Source organism: Pseudophryne corroboree, chromosome 2 (assembly GCF_028390025.1).
Source record: "Pseudophryne corroboree isolate aPseCor3 chromosome 2, aPseCor3.hap2, whole genome shotgun sequence".
Classification (NCBI taxonomy): domain Eukaryota; kingdom Metazoa; phylum Chordata; class Amphibia; order Anura; family Myobatrachidae; genus Pseudophryne; species Pseudophryne corroboree.
The window spans coordinates 644313004-644341002 of NC_086445.1; the positions used below are offsets into that span (position 1 = coordinate 644313004).

At 45.6% G+C, this 27999-nt stretch overlaps 1 protein-coding gene and 1 long non-coding RNA gene across 5 annotated transcripts in view; one reads left to right on the forward strand and one right to left on the reverse strand.

Annotated features, from left to right (window-relative positions):
* Positions 1-27999, forward strand: part of NAV1 (neuron navigator 1) — a 468103-nt gene that overhangs the window by 116567 nt on the left and 323537 nt on the right. For all 4 annotated transcript variants that reach the window (XM_063954974.1, XM_063954975.1, XM_063954973.1 and 1 more), the window contains one exon: positions 16657-17001. In XM_063954974.1, coding sequence (XP_063811044.1) covers positions 16657-17001 — 345 coding nt within the window. The remainder of the gene's footprint in view (positions 1-16656; positions 17002-27999) is intronic.
* The window catches only part of LOC135042013 (uncharacterized), a 28279-nt gene continuing 17001 nt past the window's right edge, over positions 16722-27999 (reverse strand). Inside the window, exon 3 of the long non-coding RNA XR_010235357.1 lies at positions 16722-16957. This is a non-coding gene — a long non-coding RNA (uncharacterized LOC135042013). The remainder of the gene's footprint in view (positions 16958-27999) is intronic.

A 27999-nucleotide genomic window follows, 5' to 3' on the forward strand; every position in this document is an offset into this window, starting at 1 on the left:
CGCTCAAAGAGACATTGGATTTCTGGGTTCAAGAGCCAATGCTATAGCTATTTCGGCAAGAAGAGCCTTATGGATCCGCCAATGGACGGGGGATGCAAACTCAAAAAGGCATATGGAGGTTTTACCTTACAAAGGTGATGTATTGTTTGGGGAAACGGCCTCGCGGACCTGGTTTCTACAGCTACCGCGGGTAAGTCGACCTTTTTACCTTTTGTTCCCCAACAGCAAAAGAAACCCCCACAATATCAGTGCAGTCCTTTCGGTCGCATAGATCCAGAAGAGGTCGGGGCTCCTCTTTCCTCGCCAGAAGTAAGGGTAGAGGCAAGAGGACACCTGCTGCGGCTGGTTCCCAAGAGCAGAAGTCCTCCCCGGCTTCCGCTAAGTCTACCGCATGACGCTGGGGCTCCCCTGCGGGAGTCCGCACAGGTGGAGGCACGCCTTCGACTATTCAGCCAAGTCTGGGTTCAGTCAGACGTGGACCCTTGGGTGATAGAAAAAGTCTCCCAGGGCTACAAGCTGGAATTCGAAGAGGTGCCCCCTCGCCGATTTTTCAAGTCGGCCTTACCAGCTTCTACCCCAGAGCGGGAAGTAGTGCTAGCTGCAATTCAAACGCTGTGTCAACAGCGAGTTATTATCAGGGTTCCCCTGAGCCAACAGGGAAAAGGGTATTATTCAACTCTATTTGTGGTTCCGAAGCCGGATGGTTCGGTCAGGCCCATTTTAAACCTAAAATCCCTGAACCTGTACCTGAAAAGATTCAAATTCAAGATGGAATCTCTCCGAGCGGTGATAGCCTGCCTGGAAGGGGGGGATTTTATGGTGTCACTGGACATAAAGGATGCTTACCTTCATGTCCCCATATATCCCTCTCATCAGGAGTTCCTGAGATTCGCGGTACAGGATTGTCACTATCAGTTCCAGACGTTGCCGTTTGGGCTGTCCACGGCCCCGGGGATTTTCACCAAGTTAATGGCGGAAATTATGGTGATCCTGCGCAAGCAAGGAGTCACAATTATCCCATACTTGGACGATCTCCTGATAAAAGCGAGATCAAGAGAGCAATTACTGGAGAACGTGTCACTCTCTCAGAGAGTGCTTCAGCAACATGGGTGGATTCTCAATCTACCAAAGTCACAGTTGGTTCCGACAACTCGACTAGCGTTCCTAGGCATGATACTGGACACGGAACAAAAGAAAGTTTTCCTCCCATTGGAAAAAGTCCAGGACCTCCAGAACATGGTCCAAGAACTACTAAAGCCAAAAAGAGTGTCAGCTCATCAATGCACTCGGGTTCTGGCGAAAATGGTGGCAACTTACGAGGCCATTCCCTTCGGCAGGTTCCATGCAAGGACGTTTCAATGGGATCTTCTGGACAAATGGTCCGGGTCCCATCTATAATTACATCAAAAAATAACACTGTCCCCCAGGGCCAGGGTGTCTCTTCTATGGTAGCTGCAGAGTGCTCACCTTCTAGAGGGTCGCAGGTTCGGCATTCAGGACTGTATCCTGATAACCACGGACGCGAGCCTCCGAGGATGGGGAGCAGTCACCCAAGGAAAAAATTTTCAGGGACTGTGGTCAGACCAGGAGTCCTGTCTACACATCAACGTGTTGGAGCTAAGGGCCATATACAACGGCCTTCGACAAGCGGAGAATCTTCTTCGCAACCTACCGGTTCTGATTCAATCAGACAATGTCACAGCAGTAGCTCATGTGAACCGCCAAGGCGGGACAAGAAGCATAGTCGCGATGGCGGAAGCCACCAGGATTCTTCGCTGGGCGGAAAATCACGTAAGCGCTCTATCAGCTGTCTTCATTCCGGGAGTGGACAACTGGGAAGCAGACTTCCTCAGCAGACACGATCTCCATCCAGGAGAGTGGGGACTTCATCAAGAAGTATTTGCAGAGATAACGGGTCTCTGGGGAGTTCCTCAAATAGACATGATGGCGTCACGCCTCAACAAGAAGCTTCGGAGGTATTGTGCCAGGTCCCGGGACCCTCAGGCAATAGCAGTAGACGCTCTGGTAACGCCATGGGTGTTCCAGTCGGTCTATGTGTTTCCTCCTCTTCCTCTCATCACAAAAGGATCATAAGACGTAAAAGAGTACAGACAATACTCATTGTTCCAGACTGACCTCGAAGGGCCTGGTACTCAGATCTTCAGGAGATGCTCACGGAAGATCCCTGGCCTCTTCCTCTAAGGGAAGACCTGTTACAGCAGGGGCCCTGCATGTTCCAAGACTTACCGCGGTTACGTTTGACGGCATGGCGGTTGAACGCCGGAACCTAGCGGAGAAGGGTATTCCGGAGGAGGTCATACCTACTCTAATAAAGGCTAGGAAGGAGGTGACGGCAAAACATTATCACCGTATCTGGCGGAAATATGTCTCTTGGTGTGAAACCAAGAATGCTCCTACGGAAGATTTCCATCTGGGTCGTTTTCTCCACTTCCTACAGACAGGAGTGGATAATAAGAATTTACTTACCGATAATTCTATTTCTCGTAGTCCGTAGTGGATGCTGGGAACTCCGTAAGGACCATGGGGAATAGCGGCTCCGCAGGAGACAGGGCACATCTAAAGAAAGCTTTAGGATCACCTGGTGTGCACTGGCTCCTCCCCCTATGACCCTCCTCCAAGCCTCAGTTAGGATACTGTGCCCGGACGAGCGTACACAATAAGGAAGGATTTTGAATCCCGGGTAAGACTCATACCAGCCACACCAATCACACTGTACAACTTGTGATCTGAACCCAGTTAACAGCATGATAATAGAGAAGCCTCTCGAAAAGATGGCTCACTACAACAATAACCCGAATTTTTTGGTAACAATAATTATGTACCAGTATTGCAGACAATCCGCACTTGGGATGGGCGCCCAGCATCCACTACGGACTACGAGAAATAGAATTATCGGTAAGTAAATTCTTATTTTCTCTGACGTCCTAGTGGATGCTGGGAACTCCGTAAGGACCATGGGGATTATACCAAAGCTCCCAAACGGGCGGGAGAGTGCGGATGACTCTGCAGCCCCCAATGAGAGAACTCCCGGTCCTCCTCAGCCAGGGTAACAAATTTGTAGAATTTTACAAACGTATTTGCTCCTGACCAAGTAACTGCTCGGCAAAGTTGTAAAGCCGAGACCCCTCGGGCAGCTGCCCAAGATGAGCCCACCTTCCTTGTGGAGTGGGCATTTACAGATTTTTGGCTGTGGCAGGCCTGCCACAGAATGTGCAAGCTGAATTGTACTACAAATCCAACGAGCAATAGTCTGCTTAAAAGCAGGAGCACCCAGCTAGTTGGGTGCATAGAGGATAAACAGCGAGTCAGATTTCCTGACTCCAGCCGTCCTGGAAACATATATTTTCCGGGTCCTGACAACGTCTAGCAACTTGGAGTCCTCCAAGTCCCTAGTAGCCGCAGGCACCACAATAGGTTTGGTTCAGGTGAACGCTGAAACCACCCTAGGGAGAAACTGAGGACGAGTCCTCAATTCCGCCCTGTCCGAATGGAAAATCAGATAAGGGCTTTTACAGGATAAAGCCACCAATTCTGACACGCGCCTGGCCCAGGCCAGAGCCAACAGCATGACCACTTTTCCTGTGAGATATTTTAACTCCACAGATTTAAGTGTGTCAAACCAATGTGACTTTTGGAACCCAAAAGCCACCTGGAGATCCCAAAAGTGCCACTAAAGGCACAAAAGGAGGCTGTATATGCAGTACCCCTTTAACAAATGTCTGAACTTCAGGGACTGAAGCTAGTTCTTTTTTGGAAGAAAATTGACAGAGCCGAAATTTGAACCTTAATGGACCCCAATTTCAGGCCCATAGATACTCCTGTTTGCAGGAAATGTAGGAATCGACCCAGTTGAATTTCCTCCGTCGAGCCTTACTGGCCTCGCACCACGCAACATATTTTCGCCAAATGCGGTGATAATGTTTTGCGGTTACATCCTTCCTGGCTTTGATCAGGATAGGGAAGACTTCATCCGGAATGCCTTTTTCCTTCAGGATCCGGCGTTCAACCGCCATGCCGTCAACGCAGCCGCGGTAAGTCTTGGAACAGACAAGGTCCTTGCTGGAGCAGGACCCTTCTTAGAGGTAGAGGCTACGGATCCTCCGTGAGCATCTCTTGAAGTTCCGGTTACCAATTCCTTCTTGGCCAATCCGGAGCCACTAATATAGTGCTTACTCCTCTCCATCTTATCAATCTCAGTACCTTGGGTATGAGAGGCAGAGGAGGGAACCCATACACTGATTGGTACACCCACGGTGTTACCAGAGCATCTACAGCTATTGCCTGAGGGTCCCTTGACGTGGCGCAATACCTGTCGAGTTTTTCCCAACGGTTTATAATCATGTGGAAGACTTCTGGGTGAAGTCCTTACTCTCCCGGGTGGAGGTCGTGCTGAGGAAAACTGCTTCCCAGTTGTCCACACCCGGAATGAAAACTGCTGACAGTGCTATCACATGGTTTTTCGCCCCGCGAAGAATCCTTGCAGCTTCTGCCATTGCCCTCCTGCTTCTTGTGGCACCCTGTCTGTTTACGTGGGTGACTGCCGTAATGTTGTCCGACTGGATCAACACCGGCTGACCTTGAAGCAGAGGTCTTGCTAAGCTTAGAGCATTGTAAATGGCCCTTAGCTTCAGGACATTTATGTGAAGTGATGTCTCCAGGCTTGACCATAAGCCCTGGATATTCCTTCCCTGTGTGACTGCTCCCCAGCCTCGCAGGCTGGCATCCGTGGCCACCAGGACCCAGTCCCGCATGCCGAATCTGCGGCCCTCTAGAAGATGAGCACTCTGCAACCACCACAGGAGGGATACCCTTGTCCCTGGTGACAGGGTTATCCGCTGAAGCATCTGAAGATGCGACCCGGACCATTTGTCCAGTAGGTTCCACTGGAAAGTCTTGCGTGGAATCTGCCGAATGGGATTGCTTCGTAGGAAGCCACCATTTTACCCAGAACCCTTGTGCATTGATGCACTGAGACTTGGTTCGGTTTTAGGAGGTTCCTGACTAGCTCGGATAACTCCCTGGCTTTCTCCTCCGGGAGAAACACCTTCTTTCTGGACTGTGTCCAGGATCATCCCTAGGAACAGAAGACAAGTCGTCGGAACCAGCTGCGATTTTGGAATATTGAGAATCCAATCGTGCTGCCGCAACACTACCTGAGGTAGTGCTACACCGATCTCCAACTGTTCCCTGGATCTCACCCTTATCAGGGAATCGTCCAAGTAAAGGATAACTAAAATTCCCTTCCTTCGAAGGAATATCATCATTACGGTCATTACTTCAGTAAAGACCCGGGGTGCCGTGGACCATCCCTACGGCAGCGTCTGAACTGATAGTGACAGTTCTGTACCATAACCTGAGATACCCTTGGTGAGAAGGGTAAATTTTGACATGAAGGTAAGCATCCTTGATGTCCCGAGACATCATGTAATCCCCTTCTTCCAGGTTTGCAATCACTGCTCTGAGTGACTCAATTTTGAATTTGAACCTCTGTTTGTAAGTGTTCAAAGATTTTAGATTTTAGATTTTAAAATCGGTCTCACCGAGCCGTCTGGCTTCGGTACCACAATAGTGTGGAATAATACCCCGTTCCCTGTTGCAGGAGGGGTACCTTAATTATCACCTGCTGGGAATACAGCTTGTGAATGGCTTCCAAAACTGCCTCCCTGTCAGCGGGAGACGTCGGTAAAACAGACTTTTGGAAACGGCGAGGGGAATACGTCTCGAATTCCAATTTGTACCCCTGAAATATTACCTGAAGGATCCAGGGGTCTACTTGCGAGTGAGCCCACTGCGCACTGAAATTCATTGAGAACGGGCCCCCACCGTGCCTGAACTTGTAAAGCCCTAGCGTCATACTGAGAGCTTGGCAGAGGCGGAAAAGGGTTTCTGTTCCTGGGAACTGGCTGATCTCTGCAGCCATTTTCCTCTCCCTCTGTCACGAGCAGAAAAGAGGAACCCTTTTGTCCGCTTGCCAACCAGGACTGCGCCTGATAATACGGCGTCTTATTTTGAGAGGCGACCTGGGGTACATTCCCTTTTTTTTTTTTTAAGGCAATACTTCCAAATGCCGTTTGGAATCCGCATCACCTGACCACTTTACTGGTATAATTGGACAACACACTTATACTTGATGCCAGTCGGCAAATATTCCGCTGTGGATCATGCATATATAGAAATGCATCTTTTAATTGCTCTATAGGCAATAATATACTGTCCTTATCTAGGATATCAAATTTCCAGTCAGGGAATCCGACCACGCCAACCCAGCACTGCACATCCAGGCTGAGGCGATTGCTGGTCGCAGTATAACACCAGTATGTGTGTAAATACATTTTAGGACACCCTCCTGCTTTCTATCAGCAGGATCCCTAAGGGCGGCCATCTCCAGAGAGGGTAGAGCCCTTGTTCTTACAAGCGTGTGAGCGCCTTATCCCCCCTAGGGGGTGTTTCCCAACGCACCCTAACCTCTGGCGGGAAAAGGTATACTGCCAATAACTTTTTAGAAATTATCAATTGTTATCGGGGGGAAACCCACGCATCATCACACACCTCATTTTATTTCTCAGATTCAGGAAAACTACAGGAAGTTTTTCCTCACCAAACATAATACCCCTTTTTTTGGTGGTATTTATATTTTCAGAAGAGTGTAAACTTTTTCCATTGCCTCAATCATGCAATGTGTGGCCCTATTGGAAATCACGGTTGTCTCTTCACCGTCGACACAGGAGTCAGTATCCGTGTCGGCGTCTGTATCTGAGGTAACGGGCGCTTTAGAGCCCCTGTATGAGACGTCTGGACATGCACAAGCTGAGTAGCCGGCTGTCTCATGTCAACCACTGTCTTTTATACAAAGCTGACACTGTCACGCAATTTCAACAGTACATCCACTCAGGTGTCGACCCCCCAGGGGGTGACAACACTATTACAGACACTCTACTCCGTCTCCTCATCATTTTTCTCCTCATACATGTCGACACAAACGTACCGACACACAGCACACACACAGGGAATGCTCTGATAGAGGACAGGACCCCACTAGCCCTTTGGGGAGACAGAGGGAGAGTTTGCCAGCACACACCAGAGCGCTATATATATACAGGGATAACCTTATATAAGTGTTTTTCCCTTTATAGCTGCTGTATTGTTTATACTGCGCCTAATTTGTGCCCCCCTCTCTTTTTTAACCCTTTTCTGTAGTGTAGTGACTGCAGGGGAGAGCCAGGGAGCTTCCCTCCAACTGAGCTGTGAGGGAAAATGGCGCCAGTGTGCTGAGGAGATAGGCTCCGCCCCTTTCTCGGCGTCCTTATCATCCGTTTTCTTGTATGTTTTGGCAGGGGTTAAATGCATCCATATAGCCCAGGAGTTATATGTGATGCATTTATTTTAGCCATAAAAGGTTTTCTATCGATTTATTGCGTCTCAGGGCGCTGCCCCCCCAGCGCCCTGCACCCTCAGTGACCGGAGTGTGAAGTGTGCTGAGAGCAATGGCGCACAGCTGCGGTGCTGTGCGCCTACCTTTATCTGAAGACAGGAAAGTCTTCTGCCGCCGATTTTTCCGGACCTCTTCGCTCTTCTGGCTCTGTAAGGGGGCCGGCGGCGCGGCTCCGGTGACCCATCCAGGCTGAACCTGTGATCGTCCCTCTGGAGCTAATGTCCAGTAGCCTAAGAAGCCCAATCCACTCTGCACGCAGGTGAGTTCGCTTCTTCTCCCCTTAGTCCCTCGATGCAGTGAGCCTGTTGCCAGCAGGTCTCACTGAAAATAATAAACCTAAACTAAAACTTTCACAAAGAGCTCAGGAGAGCCCCTAGTGTGCACCCTTCTCGTCGGGCACAGAAAATCTAACTGAGGCTTGGAGGAGGGTCATAGGGGGAGGAGCCAGTGCACACCAGGTGATCCTAAAGCTTTCTTTAGATGTGCCCTGTCTCCTGCGGAGCCGCTATTCCCCATGGTCCTTACGGAGTTCCCAGCATCCACTAGGACGTCAGAGAAATGGGCCTAAAGTTAGGCTCTGTTAAAGTACAGATTTCGGCCTTGTCAATATTCTTTCAGAAGGAATTGGCTTCTCTCCCAGAAGTCCAGACGTTTGTAAAAGGAGTACTGCACATCCAGCCTCCTTTTGTGCCCCCAGTGGCACCATGGGACCTGAACGTGGTGTTGCAGTTCCTTAAGTCACACTGGTTTGAACCCCTTAAAACGGTGGAGTTGAAATTTCTCACCTGGAAGGTGGTCATGTTGTTAGCCTTGGCATCTGCGAGGCGTGTGTCAGAATTGGCGGCCTTGTCTTACAAGAGCCCTTGATTTTTCATGTGGATAGAGCGGAATTGAGGACTCGTCCTCAATTTTTACCTAAGGTGGTGTCTTCGTTTCATATGAACCAACCTATAGTGGTGCCTGTGGCTACGAGTGACTTGGAGGATTCCATGTCCCTGGATGTAGTCAGGGCCTTAAAAATTTATGTAGCCAGGACGGCTAGAATTAGGAAAACAGATGCATTGTTTGTCCTGTATGCTGCCAACAAGATTGGCGTGCCTGCTTCGAAGCAGACTATTGCTCGCTGGATCTGTAACACGATTCAGCAGGCTTATGTTACGGCTGGATTGCCGTTACCGCATTCAGTAAAGGCCCATTCCACTAGGAAGGTGGGCTCTTCTTGGGCGGCTGCCCGGGGCGTCTCGGCATTACAGCTTTGCCGAGCAGCAACTTGGTCGGGGTCAAACACTTTTGCTAAATTCTACAAGTTTGATACCCTGGCTGATGAGGACCTAGCGTTTGCTCAGTCGGTGCTGCAGAGTCATCCGCACTCTCCCGCCGATTGGGAGCTTTGGTATAAACCCCATGGTCCTTACGGAGTCCCCAGCATCCTCTAGGACGTAAGAGAAAATAAGATTTTAAACCTACCGGTAAATCTTTTTCTCCTAGTCCGTAGAGGATGCTGGGCGCCCGTCCCAGTGCGGACTGAATTCTGCAAGACTTGTATATAGTTATTGCTTACATAAGGGTTATGTTACAGTTAGAATCGGTCTTGGACCGATACTGTTGTTTTGTTCATACTGTTAACTGGTTATGTGTATTCCAGGTTATATGGTATGATTGGTGTGGGCTGGTATGAATCTTGCCCTTAGATTAACAAAATCCTTTCCTCGTATTGTCCATCTCCTCTGGGCACAGTTCTCTAACTGAGGTCTGGAGGAGGGGCATAGAGGGAGGAGCCAGTGCACACCATACTAGAAAGTTCTTTTAGGTGCCCATGTCTCCTGCGGAGCCCGTCTATACCCCATGGTCCTTACGGAGTCCCCAGCATCCTCTACGGACTAGGAGAAAAAGATTTACCGGTAGGTTTAAAATCTTATTTTTATAGAAAAACCCCATAAAATGTAAGTATCCCCTGAAAGTATTACAGGGTTTCCTCAACAGATATCAAAGCAATTTAGGGCACCAAAATAAAATAATATATTGCCTCCAATGTTAAAAATGGTGTGGTGTCCCTGGAAACAGGTGACCTACAGTATATTGTATAAGGATCATCGTTTGCATATCATCCCTTCAGTGTGTGGAGCAGTTGGACTTTGGTATTATCACAGTGAGCACATTTACAGTATATCAATGTCAGGACATCTTCAGTTATCAGTTATAGGGGCTGATTTATCAACAAGTTTTATCATATGCCATGAGTTTTCAAACTCGTTGCGTATTACAAGTGGTCAATTAGCTCCTAACTGTCATGTGTTTGAAAAAAGGACAGTTTATAGCTGATTGACTGGAGCACCTTTTATCATACTCTACTAGTTTTAAAACTCGTTGCAGGTGATAAAACTCTTTGAAAAATCATCCCTGTAGTTAAAAAATGCTAGGATCTGAACAAAGAATATGGGGTATATGCAATTGCGGTCGAATTCCCGAAATTGTCGAATTTCGGGTCATTTTCGACCAAAAAAAAAAAATCGCCTATGCAATTCAGTGCTTTCCGACCAAAAAACGGACTTTCAAAATTCGACTTTTTGAAATTCGACTTTTTGCAAATTCGACTTTTCTGCAATGATACAAGTGCTGCAATTCGACCAAAGCATATTCAATTCAAGTTTGGAAATTCGACAGCAGTGCTTTTAGACAGCAAATTCGTCATTTTCAATCCGCCACACTTTGGAGGGTGAAAACAAATAAAAAAATTTTAAACATGTTTTTTTTTGTGTTTTTTTTTGGGGGAATAGCAGATCTATTTATATTAGAAGGGATTAGGTACTTTTTTTTTTTTTTTTGGAGGCACAAATATTATTTATATATTTTTTAAAATATTATTATTTTTTTTTTTTTTTTTTTTTTATGCTGGAACGGTGAAATCATAAAAAAAAATGGCGTGGGGTCCCCCCTCCAAAACATAACCAGCCTCGGGCTCTTCGAGCTGGTCCTGGTTCTAAAAATGCGGGGAAAAAATTGACAGGGGATCCCCCGTATTTTTAAAACCAGCACCGGGCTCTGCGCCTGGTGCTGGTGCCAAAAATACGGGGGACAAAAAGAGTAGGGGTCCCCCGTATTTTTAACACCAGCATCGGGCTCCACTAGCTGGACAGATAATGCCACAGCCGGGGGTCACTTTTATGCCGTGCCCTGCGGCCGTGGCATTAAATATCCAACTAGTCACCCCTGGCCGGGGTACCCTGGGGGAGTGGGGACCCCTTCAATCAAGGGGTCCCCCCCCCCCAGCCACCCAAGGGCCAGGGGTGAAGCCCGAGGCTGTCCCCCCCATCCAATGGGCTGCGGATGGGGGGGCTGATAGCCTTTTGTGATAATAAAAAGATATTGTTTTTTCCAGTAGTACTACAAGTCCCAGCAAGCCTCCCCCGCAAGCTGGTACTTGGAGAACCACAAGTACCAGCATGCGGGAGAAAAACGGGCCCGCTGGTACCTGTAGTACTACTGGGAAAAAAATACCCAAATAAAAACAGGACACACACACCGTCGACAGTAAAACTTTATTTCATACGTCGACACACACATACTTACCTATGTTCACACGCCGACATCGGTCCTCTTCTCCATGTAGAATCCACGGATACCTGAAAAGAAAAGATCAATATACTCACCTCAGCCATGGTCCAGAGATAAATCCACGTACTTGGCAAAAAAAAAAACCGAACACCCGCTCCATGCCGGACTGAAAGGGGTCCCATGCTGACACATGGGACACCTTTCCACGAATGAGACCTGTCAGTGACAGCTGTCACAGAAAGGTCTCTAAGCCAATCAGGAAGCGCAACTTCGTTGCGCTCACCTGATTGGCTGTGCGCTGTCTGTACTGTGACAGCACATCGCAAAGCCGCTCCATTACTTTCAATGGTGGGAACTTAGCGGCTAGCGGTAAGGTCACCCGCCGGTCAGCGGCTGACCGGCGGGTGACCCCACCGCTACCCGCAAAGTTCCCACCATTGAAAGTAATGGAGCGGCTTTGCGATGTGCTGTCACAGTACAGACAGCGCACAGCCAATCAGGTGAGCGCCACGGAAGTAGCGCTTCCTGATTGGCTGAAGGGACGTCAGTGACAGGAGTCACGTGATGTCCCGGCATTCGGGAGAAAGGGGTCTGATGTGAAAGCATTGGACCCCTTTCTAGTCCGGTATGGAGCGGGTTTTTGCGTGTTTTTTTTTTTAAACAAGTACGTGGATTTTACTCTCTGGACGTGGATTTATCTCTGGACGCTGGAAGGTGAGTATAATTTTTTCACAGGTACCCTCGGATCGTCGGAGACCGTGGCAGTCGGCGTGTCAACATAGGTAAGTATGTGTGTGTCGGTAGTGTGTAATAAAGTTTTACTATCAAGGTGTGTGTGTCCTGTTTTTATTTGGGTATTTTTTCCCCAGTAGTACTACAGGTACCAGCGGACCCGTTTTTCTCCCGCATGCTGGTACTTGTGGTTCTCCAAGTACCAGCTTGCGGGGGAGGCTTGCTGGGACTTGTAGTACTGCTGGAAAAAACAATATCTTTTTATTATCACAAAAGGCTATCAGCCCCCCCATCCGCAGCCCATTGGATGGGGGGGGACAGCCTCGGGCTTCACCCCTGGCCCTTGGGTGGCGGGGACCCCTTGATTGAAGGGGTCCCCACTCCCCCAGGGTACCCCGGCCAGGGGTGACTAGTTGGATATTTAATGCCACGGCCGCAGGGCACGGCATAAAAGTGACCCCCGGCTGTGGCATTATCTGTCCAGCTAGTGGAGCCCGATGCTGGTGTTAAAAATACGGGGGACCCCTACTCTTTTTGTCCCCCGTATTTTTGGCACCAGCACCAGGCGCAGAGCCCGGTGCTGGTTTTAAAAATACGGGGGATCCCTGGCCAATTTTTCCCCTGCATTTTTAGAACCAGGACCAGCTCGATGAGCCCGAGGCTGGTTATGCTTTGGAGGGGGGACCCCACGCCATTTTTTTTTCGGGTTTTTCACGTTTTTTTACCATTTTTTAAAATCGCGGCAAAATCCGCCAAATCGGCCGATTTTCGCCCGCGACTCTGGCGAATCCGTTTTTCATTGAATATGGTGAATTCCGGAAGCCACCTTCCGGGATTCACCTGTCGAATTGAGTCGAATTAAAAAACGGCGAAAATTGCCGCGAATTCGACCGCAATTGCATATACCCCTATATGATCCCAACGTTTGCTCTATTCTCAGCATACTGGGTACGGGTGGTCTTCAGTTTGCCGACTGTCGGGATCCCGGCGCACAGTATACCGGCGCCGGAATCCTGACAACCGGCATACCGACACTTTTTCTCCCTCTTGGGGGTCCACGACCCCCCTGGAGGGAGAATAAATAGCGCAGCGAGCCTGCAAGGGGCTCATTTGCACTCGCCACGCTGTCGGTATGCCGGCGGTCGGTCTTCCAGCGCCGGTATGCTGGTCGCCGGGAGCCCGGCCACCGGCATACAATACTACACCCCTGGGTATAGTGATCATGGTCTCATTGAAATGCTGATATTGGAACAAGCACTTATATGGGCCTTACTTGTTTCTCTGAGCACCTGATTCTACCACAAATTTTGTTTATGCCACAGTTTTAAATAGAAATTTCTTATTCCTTGGAAAAGATGCTGTGCTAGGTGAGCAGTGAAACTGGACAAAAATACATTAAATACACATGTTTCATGGCAGACGCGATGGGTTACATCAGTTCCTAAAAGTCACGTGTTATGACTATGCAGTCGGTGTGCCCTGGGTAAACTGTGCACACGGTCCTATGAACAATAACCCATCCGTAACCATGACTTGAATTATTATAGTGCTCCCAATTGTATATTTTATAAATGTCTGTTTGGTATCAAGTGCTAGTTTCAAAACTATGTCTGCATTGTGTAAGCTACTTGTTGAACTAGGTGTTTACTAAGGTTCGTTTGAAGGTTAAAACTTCCTTGAAATCAGTGTTTGTTTTTCACATTAGGGGGGCCCTTGTTCAAGTTTTGGGCACAGACAGGCAGGCTGGAAGAACGTGAGCTTATCAGTCCCCTTCGTTCAAGATTTCCTGCCATAAAAATGTTTCTTAAACAAAATTGATAAATGACATTTGGTGTCCCTGGAGACAACCTAATTTGCATCTATACAGGTCTTGTGAGAACAAAGGAAGCAGTCCATTGCAGCCTGGAGAGGGAGGGGGCTGCTGGAAGGAGGGTGGTTGTGGAACTATAATGATCAGAAGCAGACACTACTCTGGGTTCACTCTACAAGGGAGTAGGTTCATGCTAGGAGTGGTCAAGTATTCTGCCTCATGTGGTCTTCCCCCACACAGTTCACCTAAACCTCAGAGTAAGATAATTCAGGGTTCTGATTTGTATTCCTTTTTATTTTCTTGAAGTAAATCTGTGCATTCCACAAATGTAAGTCTTGTTTATTTACCCAGTTCCTTTGTGATTTAACCCTGGAGATATTTTCTTAATAAATCCTAAAACTGTATTAGTGTTATCTCTGTGTTCTATTAATGCACATTTCTGTAGAGACCCATGCTACTTATGTGTAATAACTGTGGATTTTTTAAGTGTCTGGTGATCACAAGAGCGCCATTCCATTACTCTTTGTGGTGGCACCTTGAGTAAAACGTCAGGTTGGCATATCTGAGGTTGGGGCGCAGTATTGTGACAGCAGGGTACCTAAGCCTGATATATAGTATATATGCCTCAATGACACAGTATTCTACATACCTGCCAACAGGCCTGATTTATAAGCTTTCCCAGTTTTCAGTTTGCAAAATCAGTTTGGTTACTCTGAAAGACCCCAGGTGGTTTGTATAAATTGTGGAAATTACTAATTTTGTTCCATATTTCCACTTAGTAATATTGACAGATAGGTGTACATATTCCCTCCAACATGACCCCTTCCATCAGATATAAAATGCTCTGCTTCTGGATTTCTCTCTTAGTTTTTGTTTGCAGTCATGTGTGTTGAAATACCTTTCTCATCAGTAAAGCAGGACATACACTATACAATCATCTGGCAGATCATCTGCCAGATCTAGGTGGTTGGAATACAAATCTCGTAATGGATGAGAGCAAATGACAATCGACCATTTGCTTCCAAACACTGGAAAACAGACAAAACCTGATGTTCACACTGATTGGTTAAATCACGGTTTTTGATAGTTTTCCTGTGTTTGGGAATAAATGGTTGATTGTCATTTGCTCTCATCCATTAACAGATTTTCATGCCAACGAGCCAGATCTGGCAGATGATCTGAAAGATAATTGCATAGCGTATGCCCAGGGCTGACTTTCCTATGGGCTCAATGGGCTCTTGCCCAAGGGCCCCAGGAGTATACAGGCCATAGGCTGATAGCTGAGGGTCCCCTCTTTCCTGGGGTACCAGATTTTTTAAAATCGGCCCTGGGGAACCAGAGATATCCGACTTGAAAGCAGTGGTCCCCATCCAAGCCTGTTAATTGCTCTTTCCAGCCAGATATCTCGGGTTCTGTCTGACTCTGAATTTTTCTGAGGGTATAATCCAAAAGCTGTGACTCTCCCCTTTTGGTGGACACTGGCAGCTTGTCTCTACTATGCCCAGAACCAGAGATATCAGCCTTCAAGCAGCTGGTCCCTGCTCCAGATCTACACACCTAATATGCAGTTTTAGATTTCCGTTGGCTCCTGAACTCTGATCCCCAAGGTCCCCAGTACCTTCTGAAAGGTGGGACTCTCTAGTATTTTATCCCATTCAAAGCTAAGAAATATATTTTCAGGAACTTGAGATATCTGCAGTCAAGCAAGCTGCCCTCCCACCGGAAAATTATAACTATTAAGCCCACTCCACTATCCACCCCCTATGTATTAAACACCCCCTACCACCCCGGAAGTCATGTACCAGGGCTTCTTCATTCAGCCTAATACCCCCTTCTACAGTTAAGCCCCATATGTGCAGTAAAGGAGTAATTAGCAGAAATGACTGCTCCAGTTCCTACAAGCTGAGTGGAAGATAGAACACCCCCTACCACCTGCGAGGCATCAAAGCTGCCGCTGATAGCACCCCCCACCCCTACCGCTAGAGGATGGGTAGGGGACCCAGTGCATTGCTGTGCCCAGGGGCCTACACTGCTGTTAAGACGGCCCTGCGTATGCCCAGCTTTAACTAGTTGTATGCTGGGCAAACACTATACAGTTATCTGGCTGGTTGGAATGAAAATCTGGTAATGGATGAGAACAAATGACAATTGACCATTTGCTCCCAAACACTGGAAATGGGAAAAAACTGTCATTCATACAAATTGGTTAAATCCATGGTCAATTGTCATTTGTTCTCATCCATTACCAGATTTTCATTCCAATCAGTTAAAGCTGGGCATACACTATGCAATTATCTTTCAGATCATCTGCCAGATCTGGCTCGTTGGCATAAAGATCTGTTAATGGATGAGAGCAAATGACAATCAACCATTTATTCCCAAACACAGGAAAACTATCAAAAACCGTTCAACTGTCATTTGCTCTCATCCGTCACCAGATTTTCTTTCCAACCATGCAGCTTATCTGCCAGATAATTGTATAGTGTATGCCCAGCATAACACATGTGATGGCAATCATAAATTGAGAGGAAATTAGAGCAAATTAGAGCATTTTGTACCAGAAGGAAGAGGTCATGTTGGAGGGTCTGTATACAGCAGGTATTAGGCATCCCTTGCAACAGTTCCAATTTGCAGCAGGGAAAAGGGAAATTTCTACCCAATTTGGGAGTGGTCTTAACAAACTGAGTATGTTGGGTCTTTGTCTACCATGTGTTTGGATGTGTCAGTGTAACTTACAATTTCTGCTATACTGAATATTGAATAGCTACGATTCAGCTTATCCACATCTTCATGTAGAGTTTCATTTGCTAGTAACAGAAATAATAAATGAAAATAAGTTTTAAAAAGAAACGTTGTACATATTGTTTTCCAGTAGTGGTGGGGGTATCTTCTAAACCAAGTGGATCTTGAAATAGGGATACAGTATGTAAAATACAAAAATCCCAGTAATGTTATACCACTATCCCGATGACAACTATAACAGTATATGTGGAACATTTGTTGTTTCAGAAATATTGTATAATATTATATCCTTTACCCTTCATGTGTTATATATTATGAACATGCATTATCAACTATTAATAATATTCCACACATTCTGTTTCAGCTCCCTGGATATGCCATGTTATGACAGTGATGATGCCAACCCTCGCAGTATTTCCAGCATGTCAAATCGCTCTTCCCCTGTGTCTTGGCGTTATGGACAGGCTAGCCCGCGGCTGCAAGCAGGGGAAGCTCCCTCTCTTGGTGGATGTCGCTCGGAGAGTGGCGGAGGAAGCTGGCAATTCTCACACACAATGCCCCTCCGTGCAGGTACACGAATTTGCAGCATTACCCAACGTCTGGAGCTTATGGAATCAGCGGATCGCGAATTGAAATCTGGATATGGCAGTGACAGTGACTGTCAGCTGGGGAAAGAGACCACACATGAGGACGATGACATTATAACTAGGTAAGCATTGTCAAGTATCAAGTGGTTGCAATAGCAAAGCAGCATAGGCAACTAAAATGAGTATAAGGGAAAGTTTGAGAGAAAACGTTACAGATTACTTCTAAATTGACTGAAACAGGGTCCCAAAGTCGTTAATCTTTGGTTTCTCTAGAACTGCTAGGGTCACAACATGCGGTCCCTGCTTTCCGCTATTTGTGGTCAGGGACATTCGTCTGTAATCAAAACTCACAAAATTTCCAGGAGTTTATACTGCTGTACCTCTGTATAATGCCCACATGAAACCTTTGGCTCATATATTGTGTGTAAATCTGGCTCCGGTACTAGCTAGTGCCCCCTGAGCCATTCACCTCACTGCATGTCCCTGGTAATAACAAACTGACAAAGAGGTAAGAGGACTCTGCTCACAAACGTACACTCTATAGGGAAGTAGGCATTGATACACAGGGATAGATGCTACATAATGTATATTGGTCCATCAAGATTGCAGAGGTTCCTGGTGGGATGTATGATCCAGTAACACAGGAATGTTGACCTAGGGTCAGGAGGATTTAAAAGTGAAGAATGAGAAAATATTTTATGTGTGGATTGTATAGAGGGGATCCAATTGGGTAGGGTTGCTTATGTAGGTTATGTGGTTAGTTCTAGAATTGGGAAAGCTTGCCTAAAGAGTTGATTTTACAGGAAATGCTTGAAAGTTTGGAGACTAGAGGAAAGTCTTATTGTGTGTAGGAAGGCATTCCATAGAGTACAGCCAGAAAAAGTCCTGTAATCGTGAATGGAAGCTGGTAATGCGTGTGGATTAGAGACACAGTTCTTGTGCAGACTGGTACAGTATACAATGTGAAAGATGATTAGATGATATTACGTATCTGAGAGATGGAGAGATGAAGGAAGATGGTTATGTCCAGATGGGATCCGGTCAAGATGCCGCCGGACGGAATCCCGGCGGTCGAAATACCGACGCCGGAATCCCGACCGCCGCAATCCCGACATATTCTCCCTCCGTGGGTGTCCACGACACCCATAGAGGGAGAATATAATAGTGTGCCGAGCGTAGCGAGGCACCGTGCCCGCAGCGTGGCGAGCGAAGCGAGCCCGCAAGGGGCTGCGTTCCGCTCGCCACCCCTGTCGAGATTGTGTGGTCGGGATTCCGGTGTCGGTATTTCGACCGCCGGGATTCCGACCACCGGCATTTAGTACTGATCCCGTCCAGATCAATGCATTGCTGAGTTTGTTTAATCACTTGGTGTATTTAAATGCACAGCTGACTGCAGGTGATAACAATGTTTGTAAACCAGTTATGCATGTAACATTTTTTAAATAATTATTTGGAATATTCTTTTGTCATGCATGTTACACTTTCTTAGTATCATTCACAAGTACAGGTTGAGTATCCCATATCCAAATATTCCGTAATATGGAATATTCCGAAATACGGAATTTTTTGAGTGAGATGGTGAAACTTTAGTTTTCTGATGGTTCAATGTACACAAACTTGTTTAATACACAAAGTTATTAAAAATATTTTATTAAATGACCTTCAGGCTGTGTGTATAAGGTGTATATGAAACATAAATTAATTGTGTGTATGTACACACACTTTGTTTAATGCCCAGTTATTAAAAATATTGACCAAAATTACCTTCAGGCTGTTTGTATATGGCGTATATGAAACATAATTGCATTCTCTGCTTACACTTAGGTCCCATCACCATTATATCTCATTATGTATGCAATTATTCCAAAATACGGAAAAATCCGATATCCAAAATACTTCTGGTCCGAAGCATTTTGGATAAGGGATACTCAACCTGTATATTTATGGTGTGCTGTAAAACGTAACAACCAATCAGACATTTAGATAAGTGGAACAGAACTGCTCTTAAGCTGGTGCGGTACAGTTTTGCCCCTTTTAGCAATATTGGGATATAACCTTCATTGATCATCACTGCAAGCCATCTAGGGCATACTTGTGCTGCTTGCGCTTTCATTTTTAAGCAGAATTGTTTTTCACATTTTAGGCTTACATTTGCATTACAGTTAAAACAGATAAGTTGTTATATTATTTTTGATTACCTGTAATGGGTGTCATGTAATCTGATTGCAGTGTACTGAGTACACAATTTTAAGTAATTGGTACTTCTATATTATGTGGAAGTGCCATAAAAAATTATCATCCTCCTAATCAATGTATTCAGTACAAAAAAAAAAATATCAAAGATGTACTCACTAAGGGGAGTATTTATCAAAGCTTGTAGAGATAAACTTGTGAGAGATAAGGTACCAACCAATCAGCTTCTGTAATTTTTTAAAACACAGCCTGTCAAATGTAAAGTAGTAGCTGATTAGCGAGTACTTTATCTCTCACAATTTTATCTCTGTCTGAGTTTTGATAAATACCCTCCCAGGTATCTCTAAATATCTGCATACATTAGAGGTTAATAATGACAGGAAAGTGCTGGGCAGGGAAAAAGCCATTGTTTGTAAACTTGTGATACACTTGTTTTACACAGTAAAGGCCCATATAGACGGGCCGATGCGGGGAGAGATGTGTGCTGAGCGAACCGCTCAGCACACATCTCTCTTGCCGCTCAGCACAGCGCGATCTGTGCTGAGCGTGCGGGGGGAGACGGGGGCGCTCATTTCACCCAGCGGGTGAAGTGAGCGACCCGCTAGATTGGCCTGCACGGCAGGCCAATCTAGCAGCAGCGATAGCGATGCGCGGGGCTGCGCATCGCTATTGCTGTAAGGGCTACACACAGAGCGATCAGGCTTATATTCTAAGCAATCTAGTCAGATTGCTTAGAATATCGCTCTGTGAGTACCCCCCTTAAGGATGTAATTTACCTATTTTTAGGTTGTGCATAAAGATAGGGTATTTAAGCTGTGCCTAATTTCTTCATGTATCCCAAATGTCCCGATTTTGGCGGGACAGTCCCATTTTTCAGGGACTGTCCCGCTGTCCCACCCGTTGGTCGCAGTCTTCCGCGGTGGGTGGGCAGTTTGGAGACCCTTGCTTACTTGCTGCTCAGCATTGATTAACCACTGTGCGCATGTGCGCAGTGTATATTCCACTAGAAACAGGGACATGGGGCATGGGCAGGAGCTCACAGAGCACTGGGCATGCTCCCTCAGTGATGAAAACAGGGTTGTGGCTTGCTATCGTTGCACTTCCCATGAGACCACGCCCCTAGTCATGAGGCCCCGCACCTTCATTTTGGGACATATGTACGCTTCAGTAGCGTTCAAAGTTAGGAGGTATGTTTCTGTGTGTCATTGGGTAGATTCATGTGGATTGTAAAAGTGTCTACTGTACGTAGGTGTATATGGTTTGGACAGGTGAAGATCAAAAAGAAGAGTTTACTGGGCAAACTTTGAGTTAAAAGGGGCCTCATTACGAGTTAGTAAATACACCTAGAAGAGTACATTTCCACCTTTGGTGAACATGTTGCACTGCAGGAGAGAAAATATACAATCACAATAGTAAAACACCTTTAAAAAGCTATATAATCGAGTAATAGAGGTAGATAATTATTATATCTTTGAGCCTTTAGTCCTACAGTGCATAAGTAATGCACAGATAGGGCTCACATCCTAAAAACCATCAGAAAAATGAATACCTGTGTTTGCCACTTACACGTCTACTGATTTCATATTAACAGAGAGAATGTTGGATTGGGCAATGCTTTTGACACATGTATGAGAACTTAAGAGCTGACCAGATACAGTGCATCCGGAAAGTATTCACAGCGCTTCACTATTTCCATATTTTATTATTTTACAGCCTTATTCCAAAATGTAATAAATTAATGTTTTCCCTTAAAATTCTTCACATAATGACAATGTGAAAAACGTTTTTTGTTTTTTTTAGATTTTTGCAAATTTATTAAAAATAAAAAACTAAGAAATCACATGTACATATTCAAAGTATTCAAAGCCTTTGCTCAATACTTTGTTGATGCACCTTTGACAACAATTACAGCCTCAAGTCGTTTTGAATATGATGGCACACCTATCTTTGGGCAGTTTCGCCCATTCCTCTTTCCAGCACCTCTCAAGCTCCATCAGGTTGGATGGGAAGCGTCGGTGCACAGCCATTTTCAGATCTCTCCAGAGATGTTTAATTGGATTTAAGTCTGGGCTCTGGCTGGGCCACTCAAGGCCATTCACAGAGCCTTTCCTTTGATATCTTGGCTGTGTGCTTAGGGCCACTGTCCTGCTGAAAGATGAACCGTCGCCCCAGTCTGTGGTCAAGAGCGCTCTGGAGCAGGTTTTAATCCAGGATGTCTTTGTACATTGCTGCATTCATCTTTCCCTCTATCCTGACTAGTCCCCCAGTTCTTGCCACTGAAAAACATCCCCACATCATGATGCTGCCACCACCATGCTTCACTGTAGGGATGGTATTGAGCGGTACCTGGTTTCCTCCAAACATGGTGCCTAGCATTCACGCCAAAGAGTTCAATCTTTGTCTCATCAGACCAGAGAATTTTGATTCTCATGGTCTGAGAGTCCTTCAGGTGCATTTTGGCAAACTCCAGGTGGGCTGCCGTGTGCTTTTTACTAAGGAGTGGCTTCTGTCTGGCCACTCTACCATTAAGGCCTGCTTGGTGGATTGCTGCAGAGATGGTTGTCCTTTTGGAAGGTTCTCCTCTCTCCGCATAAGAATGCTGTAGCTCTGACAGAGTGACCATTGGGTTCTTGGTCACCTTGCTGATTAGGGCCCTTCTCCCTCGATCGTTCAGTTTAGATGGCCAGCCAGCTCTAGGAAGAGTCCTGGTGGTTCCAAACTTCTCCCATTTATGGATGATGGAGGCCACTGTTCTCATTGGGACCTTCAAAGCAGCAGATATTTTTCTGTACCCTTCCCCAGATTTGTGGGATCAGTACTAAATGCCGCCGGCCGGAATCCCGGCAGTCGAAATCCCGACGCCGGAATCCCGACCACACAATCCCGAGAGGGGTGGCGAGCGGAACGCAGCCACTTGCGGGCTCGCTTCGCTCGCCACACTGCGGGCACGGTGCCTCGCTACGCTTGGCACACTATTATTTTCTCCCTCTATGGGTGTCGTGGACACCCACGGAGGGAGAATATGTGGCGGTCGGGATTGTGGCGGTCGGGATTGTGGCAGTCGGGATTCCGGCGTCGGTATTTCGACCGTCGGGATTCCGGCCGGCGGCATATTGACCGCATCCCAGATTTGTGCCTCGATACAATCCTGTCTTGTAGGTCTTCAGACAATTCCTTTGACTTCATGCTTGGTTTGTTCTCAAACATGCACCTTCAAGTGTGGGACCTTATACCTTATATAAACAGATCTGTGCCTTTCCAAATCATGTCCAATCAACTGAATGTACCACAGGTGGACTCTAATTAAGCTGTAGGAACATCTCAAGGATGATCAGTGGAAACAGGATGCACATGAGCTCAATTTTGAGCTTCATAGCAAAGGCTGTGAATACTTATGTACATGTGATTTCTAAGATTTTTATTTTTAATAAATTAGCAAAAATCACAAACAAAAACTTTTTTCCACGTTGTCATTATGGGGTATTGTATGTAGAATATTGTATGTAGAATTTTGAGGGAAAAAATTAATTTATTCCATTCTGGAATAAGGCTGTAACATAACAAAATGTGGAAAAAGTGAAGCGCTGTGAATACTTTCCGGATGCATTGTAAATGAGTCTGAACTAATCAGTATTTTGGGAAAAGAACTGAAATATTTAAATGATATAGGGTGTTTCTAAAGTGATAATTAGTTGGGCGTTGAAGTAAAATTTCTCCTGTTTTCAACATGCACATTTTGTGGGGTATCTGCCAACCCACAAATGTAGGCACATATTAATATTATAGGGGTATTTACAAAGTCCAGGAGGTCAGTATACATCTTAAAATATGTTCACTATACATGTAGGCGTACTTAAGCAATATAAGCACACATTTTTTACAGTTTGTAAATAAGTCTTAGTGAGTGATTGACTATCCTGGCATGAAACAAGAATGTACCCCATCTTTTGTTCAAGTACTTTTAGACTTAGGGCCTAATTCAGACCTGATTGCAGCAGCAAAATTGTTCTCGAATGGGCAAAACCACGTGCACTGCAGGGGGGGGGGGGGGGGCAAATATAACATGTGTAGAGGGAGTTAGATGTAGGTGGGTTATATTGTTTCTGTGCAGAGTAAATCACTGGCTGCTTTATTTTTACACTGCAATTTATATTTCAGTTTGAACACACCCCACCCAAATATAACTCTCTGCACATGTTATATCTGTTCCACCTGCAGTGCACATGGTTTTTCCCAGTAGAGAACAATTTTGCTGCTGCGATCAGGTCTGAATTAGGTCCTTAGCACACATGTCTTAAGTCTACCTCAGTTATCTTGCGGACACTGCAGATCTTAGATGATTTTGCTGACTTTTTCACTAATAAATCAGTCTAGACTACAGGGTTTAAAAGGTCCTGCTTCTCTACTGTACAGGATAAGGGGGTATTTATTAAACCTTGGAGAGAGATAAACTTGTGACAGATTAAGGGGGTATCCAATTAGCCTGGAAAAATTGGTGTTTATCAGCATTTTTTAAACTTTTTCACAGATTTCTTTTATTAGACCTATCCAATTGTTACAGCCAAAAAAATAAAAATTTCTTGTGAATATACATAGGGTCTATGAAAAGCCGCAGACCTATGTATTCTTGCTGTTGTGATCGCTGAAAAAAGCCTACTTATCGCAGATTTGGCAGGCGAAACCAAACCACCTCTCCACGTGAATGGGCACTTACTTGATCTGTGATATTTCTGATTTCGCTAACTCTCCATTTCCCCAATCAGACCATCACCTTTTCTCTTTTAACTTATCTCTTTCTGCTTCTCCACCTTTGCCACCTAAGGCTGCTATCACAAAGCATAACATTGAGGTTATAAACAGTTTCATTATCCTCACTGCTTGACTCACTTCTATCTCCTATTCTCTCTCTCCTGTCCTGAACAAGCCACTTCCCTATACAATGCCTTCCTTTCTTCTGCTCTTGACTCTGTTGCTCCAGCGACCGCTATTTACCATGGCAGATCAGCAGCTCAACCATGGCATTCCAGATTCACCAGATATCTAAAAAAATTTTTCACATACCACCGAGCGACAGTGGAAGAAATTATGCTGTAAAGCAGACTTCCTCCATTTCAAAGTTATGTTCTCATCTTACAGTGCTATCCTTTCCATCTCTAAACAGTCATACTTCAAGAACCTCATCTCCATCCAATCTTCAAACCCCTGACATCTCTTTGCCACTGTCAACTCCCTCCTCTGTCCACCCCCACCTTGACTTACTTCTTCACTCTCGGCCCTTGACTTTGCCACTTACTTCACATCCAAAATTGATTCCGTATGCCAGGACATCCCATCCCAACAAAGCCTCAACAACCCATCCTCAACTTTCCCTGACCACCCTTCCCCATTAATCTCACCAACTCTGAGTTCTTTTTCCCCTGTTTCTGGAGATGAAGTGATGGCCCTATTCCCACTCGCCTCGTCCTCTACCTATTTTGTCCACCTCCTCAATTTAATCCTCTCATCAGGCACTGTCCCCTCTGCAGTCAAGCATGCACTTGTCTCCCCCAGTCTTAAAAACTTACTCTTGGTCACTCCAACTACCGACCCATCTCTCCTTTCTTTTGCCTCCAAACTCCTTGAGCGTATTGTCTACAACCACCTTACTGCTTTTCTTTTCTCCCACTCCCTGCTTGACACATTTCAGTCTGTCTTCTGTCCACTCCATTGAAGTTGCCCTCATGATGAAAGTCTGCAATGACCTCCATGCCACCAAATCCAAGGGCAACTATTCTCTGCTTATTCTTCTTGACCTTTCTGCTGCTTTTGACACTGTGAACTACCCTCTACTCCTGCAAATCTTTCACTCCATTGGTCTGTGTGATACTGCCCTCCCTGGCTGTCCTCCTTCCTCTCTGACGACTCCTCTGTCTCCTTTCATGACTTCACCTCTCTCGCACTTCCCTTAACAGTAGGTATCCCCCAAGGTTCTGTTCTTGGACCTCTCCTTTTTTCTCTCTAAACATCCTCTGTAAGTGAGCTCATTTGCTCTTTTGACTTCCAATATCATCTCTATGCTGATGATACTGACCTCTCCCCCTCTCTCCTCACTCGTATTTCCAGCTGCCTCTCTGCTATCCCTTCTTGTATGTCCCAGTGCTTTCTTAAACTTCACGTCTAAAACTGAGCTGATATTTTTCCCACCCTCCCACAGAATCTCACCTCCCACAATTTCACTATCTATTGACGGCACAACTATCTCATCTAGCCTTAAAGTATCCTGCCTTGATTCCTCCTTCTCCTTCAAACCACACATTCAGTATATCTCGCAGTCCTGTCATTTCCATCTCAAAAATATTTCCAGGACCAGAATCTTTCTCACCCTGGATGCTACTATAAACCCCATCCACTCACTTGTTATTTCCAGATTGAACTACTGTAATCTGTTCCTATCTGGCCTCCCTGACAAATGCCTCTCTCCACTCCAATCTGTGGTCAATGTTGCTGCTCATCTCAGCTTCCTATGTACTATGTCCACCTACCCTATCTTACAAGCCCTTCACTGGCTTCCCTTCCCCTTCCGAATCCAATTCAAGCTTCTCACACTCACCTACAAAGCCCTCACCCATTCCTCTCCCATTTGCATATCTGACTTGATCTCCCTTTACATCCCTGCCCGCCCTCTTCGCTCCACAAATACATGCCGCCTCTCCTTACAAATGATTACTTCCTCCCATTTCTGCCTTGAAGATTTTGCCTGTGGTGCTCCCTACCTCTGTAATTCTCCACCTTTCTACAGAACTTTAAACGGGTTCTCAAGACCCACTTCTTCATCAAACTCAGTCATACTACCTACAATGGTGCCTAGCTCTCGATTTCTGCCTACCTGATAATTATTTCATTGTCCTGTCCCCTGATGCAGCAATGTTTTTATACCATGTCCTACATTGTCTTGTTTATTATTTATATACTTTGTTAGGTGCTGCAGAAACCTTGTGGCGCCATATAAACAAACAATAATAATAATATTAATAAACTTTACTGCCTCCTCTAAAATATGAAAAGACAAGAAGCTTGTTCATCAACTACATAACAACCATAGGTGCAGCATGTACAGCTGCTATGGGGCACATAGCTGAGGGTGTCCTATTTTACTTGTCTGTCCTATGTTTCTACATGACCATGTCATCACGAGCAGCGGGCTTAGGATCAAATGCTCCTTCACAGATGGACTATGGCCAATGCTATCCTCACAATATGTGCATGAATTAAAGTTTTTGCAGCGTCTTATGTCAGATATCTACGTATTCTCGAGTTGCAGTTTAAATGTAACCGAAATTGGATTGAATATGGGAAAAAAGAACTGTTCTGAGTCGAGTGAATTTGAGAGTTTGTTTTGTCTAGAAAATCAGAGGGATCAACTAGGTAGCTTCTGTTGCCTGATTTAACCACTTGTTTGGCATGGTCGCATCAGATGTGCAAGTGCCATATCTGACCTGGTCATGCAGGATGTGCCTAGTCAGATACACAGTGTTTGCAGCTGCCGCTCTCAGAGGGACCGGAAGGTCCCTTTGCCTTTCCTCACCCCCTTCCAGTGTTTGCCGTGCTGCCGATCATTGCTCATCGGACCCCCCAGACAATAGCAGCAGCTGGGAAAGTGTAAATTAACCACCCCAAGCAGCCCCCCCTTTGTGTACCTGCTGGCTGTCCCGGCTGTTAAAATTAAAGTCGCGATGATCACAATGTTTACGATGTTTCGATGGTGTCTACTGATGTTCCGATGTTTTGAAATCCCCCCAAAAAATAGATAGACATTTTTTTTTAACTAAAAACATTTTTTACAAGGTTAAATTCATGTTCTTCACCTAATTCACTCATTTAAAAAAATTTAAATTTCTGTGCGGTTTTTTTAAATAAATAAAATTGTCAGTTAAGTTATTAAGGATAACTCAGGTTTTGAAACATTAAGTTTGAGGTGACACAAGGACATTTAATATGAAATTTAATTCAGTAATGTTGGCTACAGATGGTAAAAGATGGAGAATCCGTCTTAGCTCATGCAGTAGGTGATGCTGAAATCTGAAAGGGCTTTTTAGTGTTTTGTGAGGAGAGGAGATAGATTCAGAGTAATGTACATTGGTTAGGATGAGGAGGATAGGAGAGGACAGTGGGGGTAATTCAGACCTAAACGCTGTTGTGCATTTTTGCACAGCGAGTTATCAGGTCTGAATTGCGCATGTGTATGCACCGCAATGCGTCGGCATGTTGGACGACTGCACCAAGCATGGGTGCATAGCGACGGGATGGTGCGAAAAAAGCGATCGCAAGGTGATTGACAGGAAGAGGCCGTTTGTAGGTAGCAACTGACCATTTTAAAGGAGTGTCCGGAAAAACGCAGGAGGGACCAGGCGTTTGGAGGGAGGGTGTCTGACATCAGCTCCGACCCCGATCACCAGCAATCCATCGCAGCGGCAGAGTAAGTCCTGGGCTGAGCAGAGACTGCATAAATTGATGTTTGTGCAGCTCTACTACAAATGCGAAAGCACACCTGCGCACAAAATATACCCTCCCCCGGTAGGCGGCGACTACCTGATCGCAGGGCTGCAAAAAATGCACCTTAGCAATCAGGTCTGAATTACCCCCAGTGTTTTGAATACCTAATGAATGCAGCTTTTGTCTCAAAAGTGAGCGGTACATGTTGTCAAATGCAGCAGAGGTCAAATATATTTGGATGCATGTAATGATCATTAGATTTAGCATCTCTCAAATCATTAACCACCTTAGTCAGTGCAGTCTGCTGAGTGTTTGGGTCCAATGGGATGTGTAACGAAAGAAAATAACAATATGAGTGTAGTATTACCTATATATTATAGAGATGTGCCAGTTCGGATTTACTTAGTTCTTAACGCCAAAATTGACGCGGGTTCTGATCTATTTGGATTTTTCTT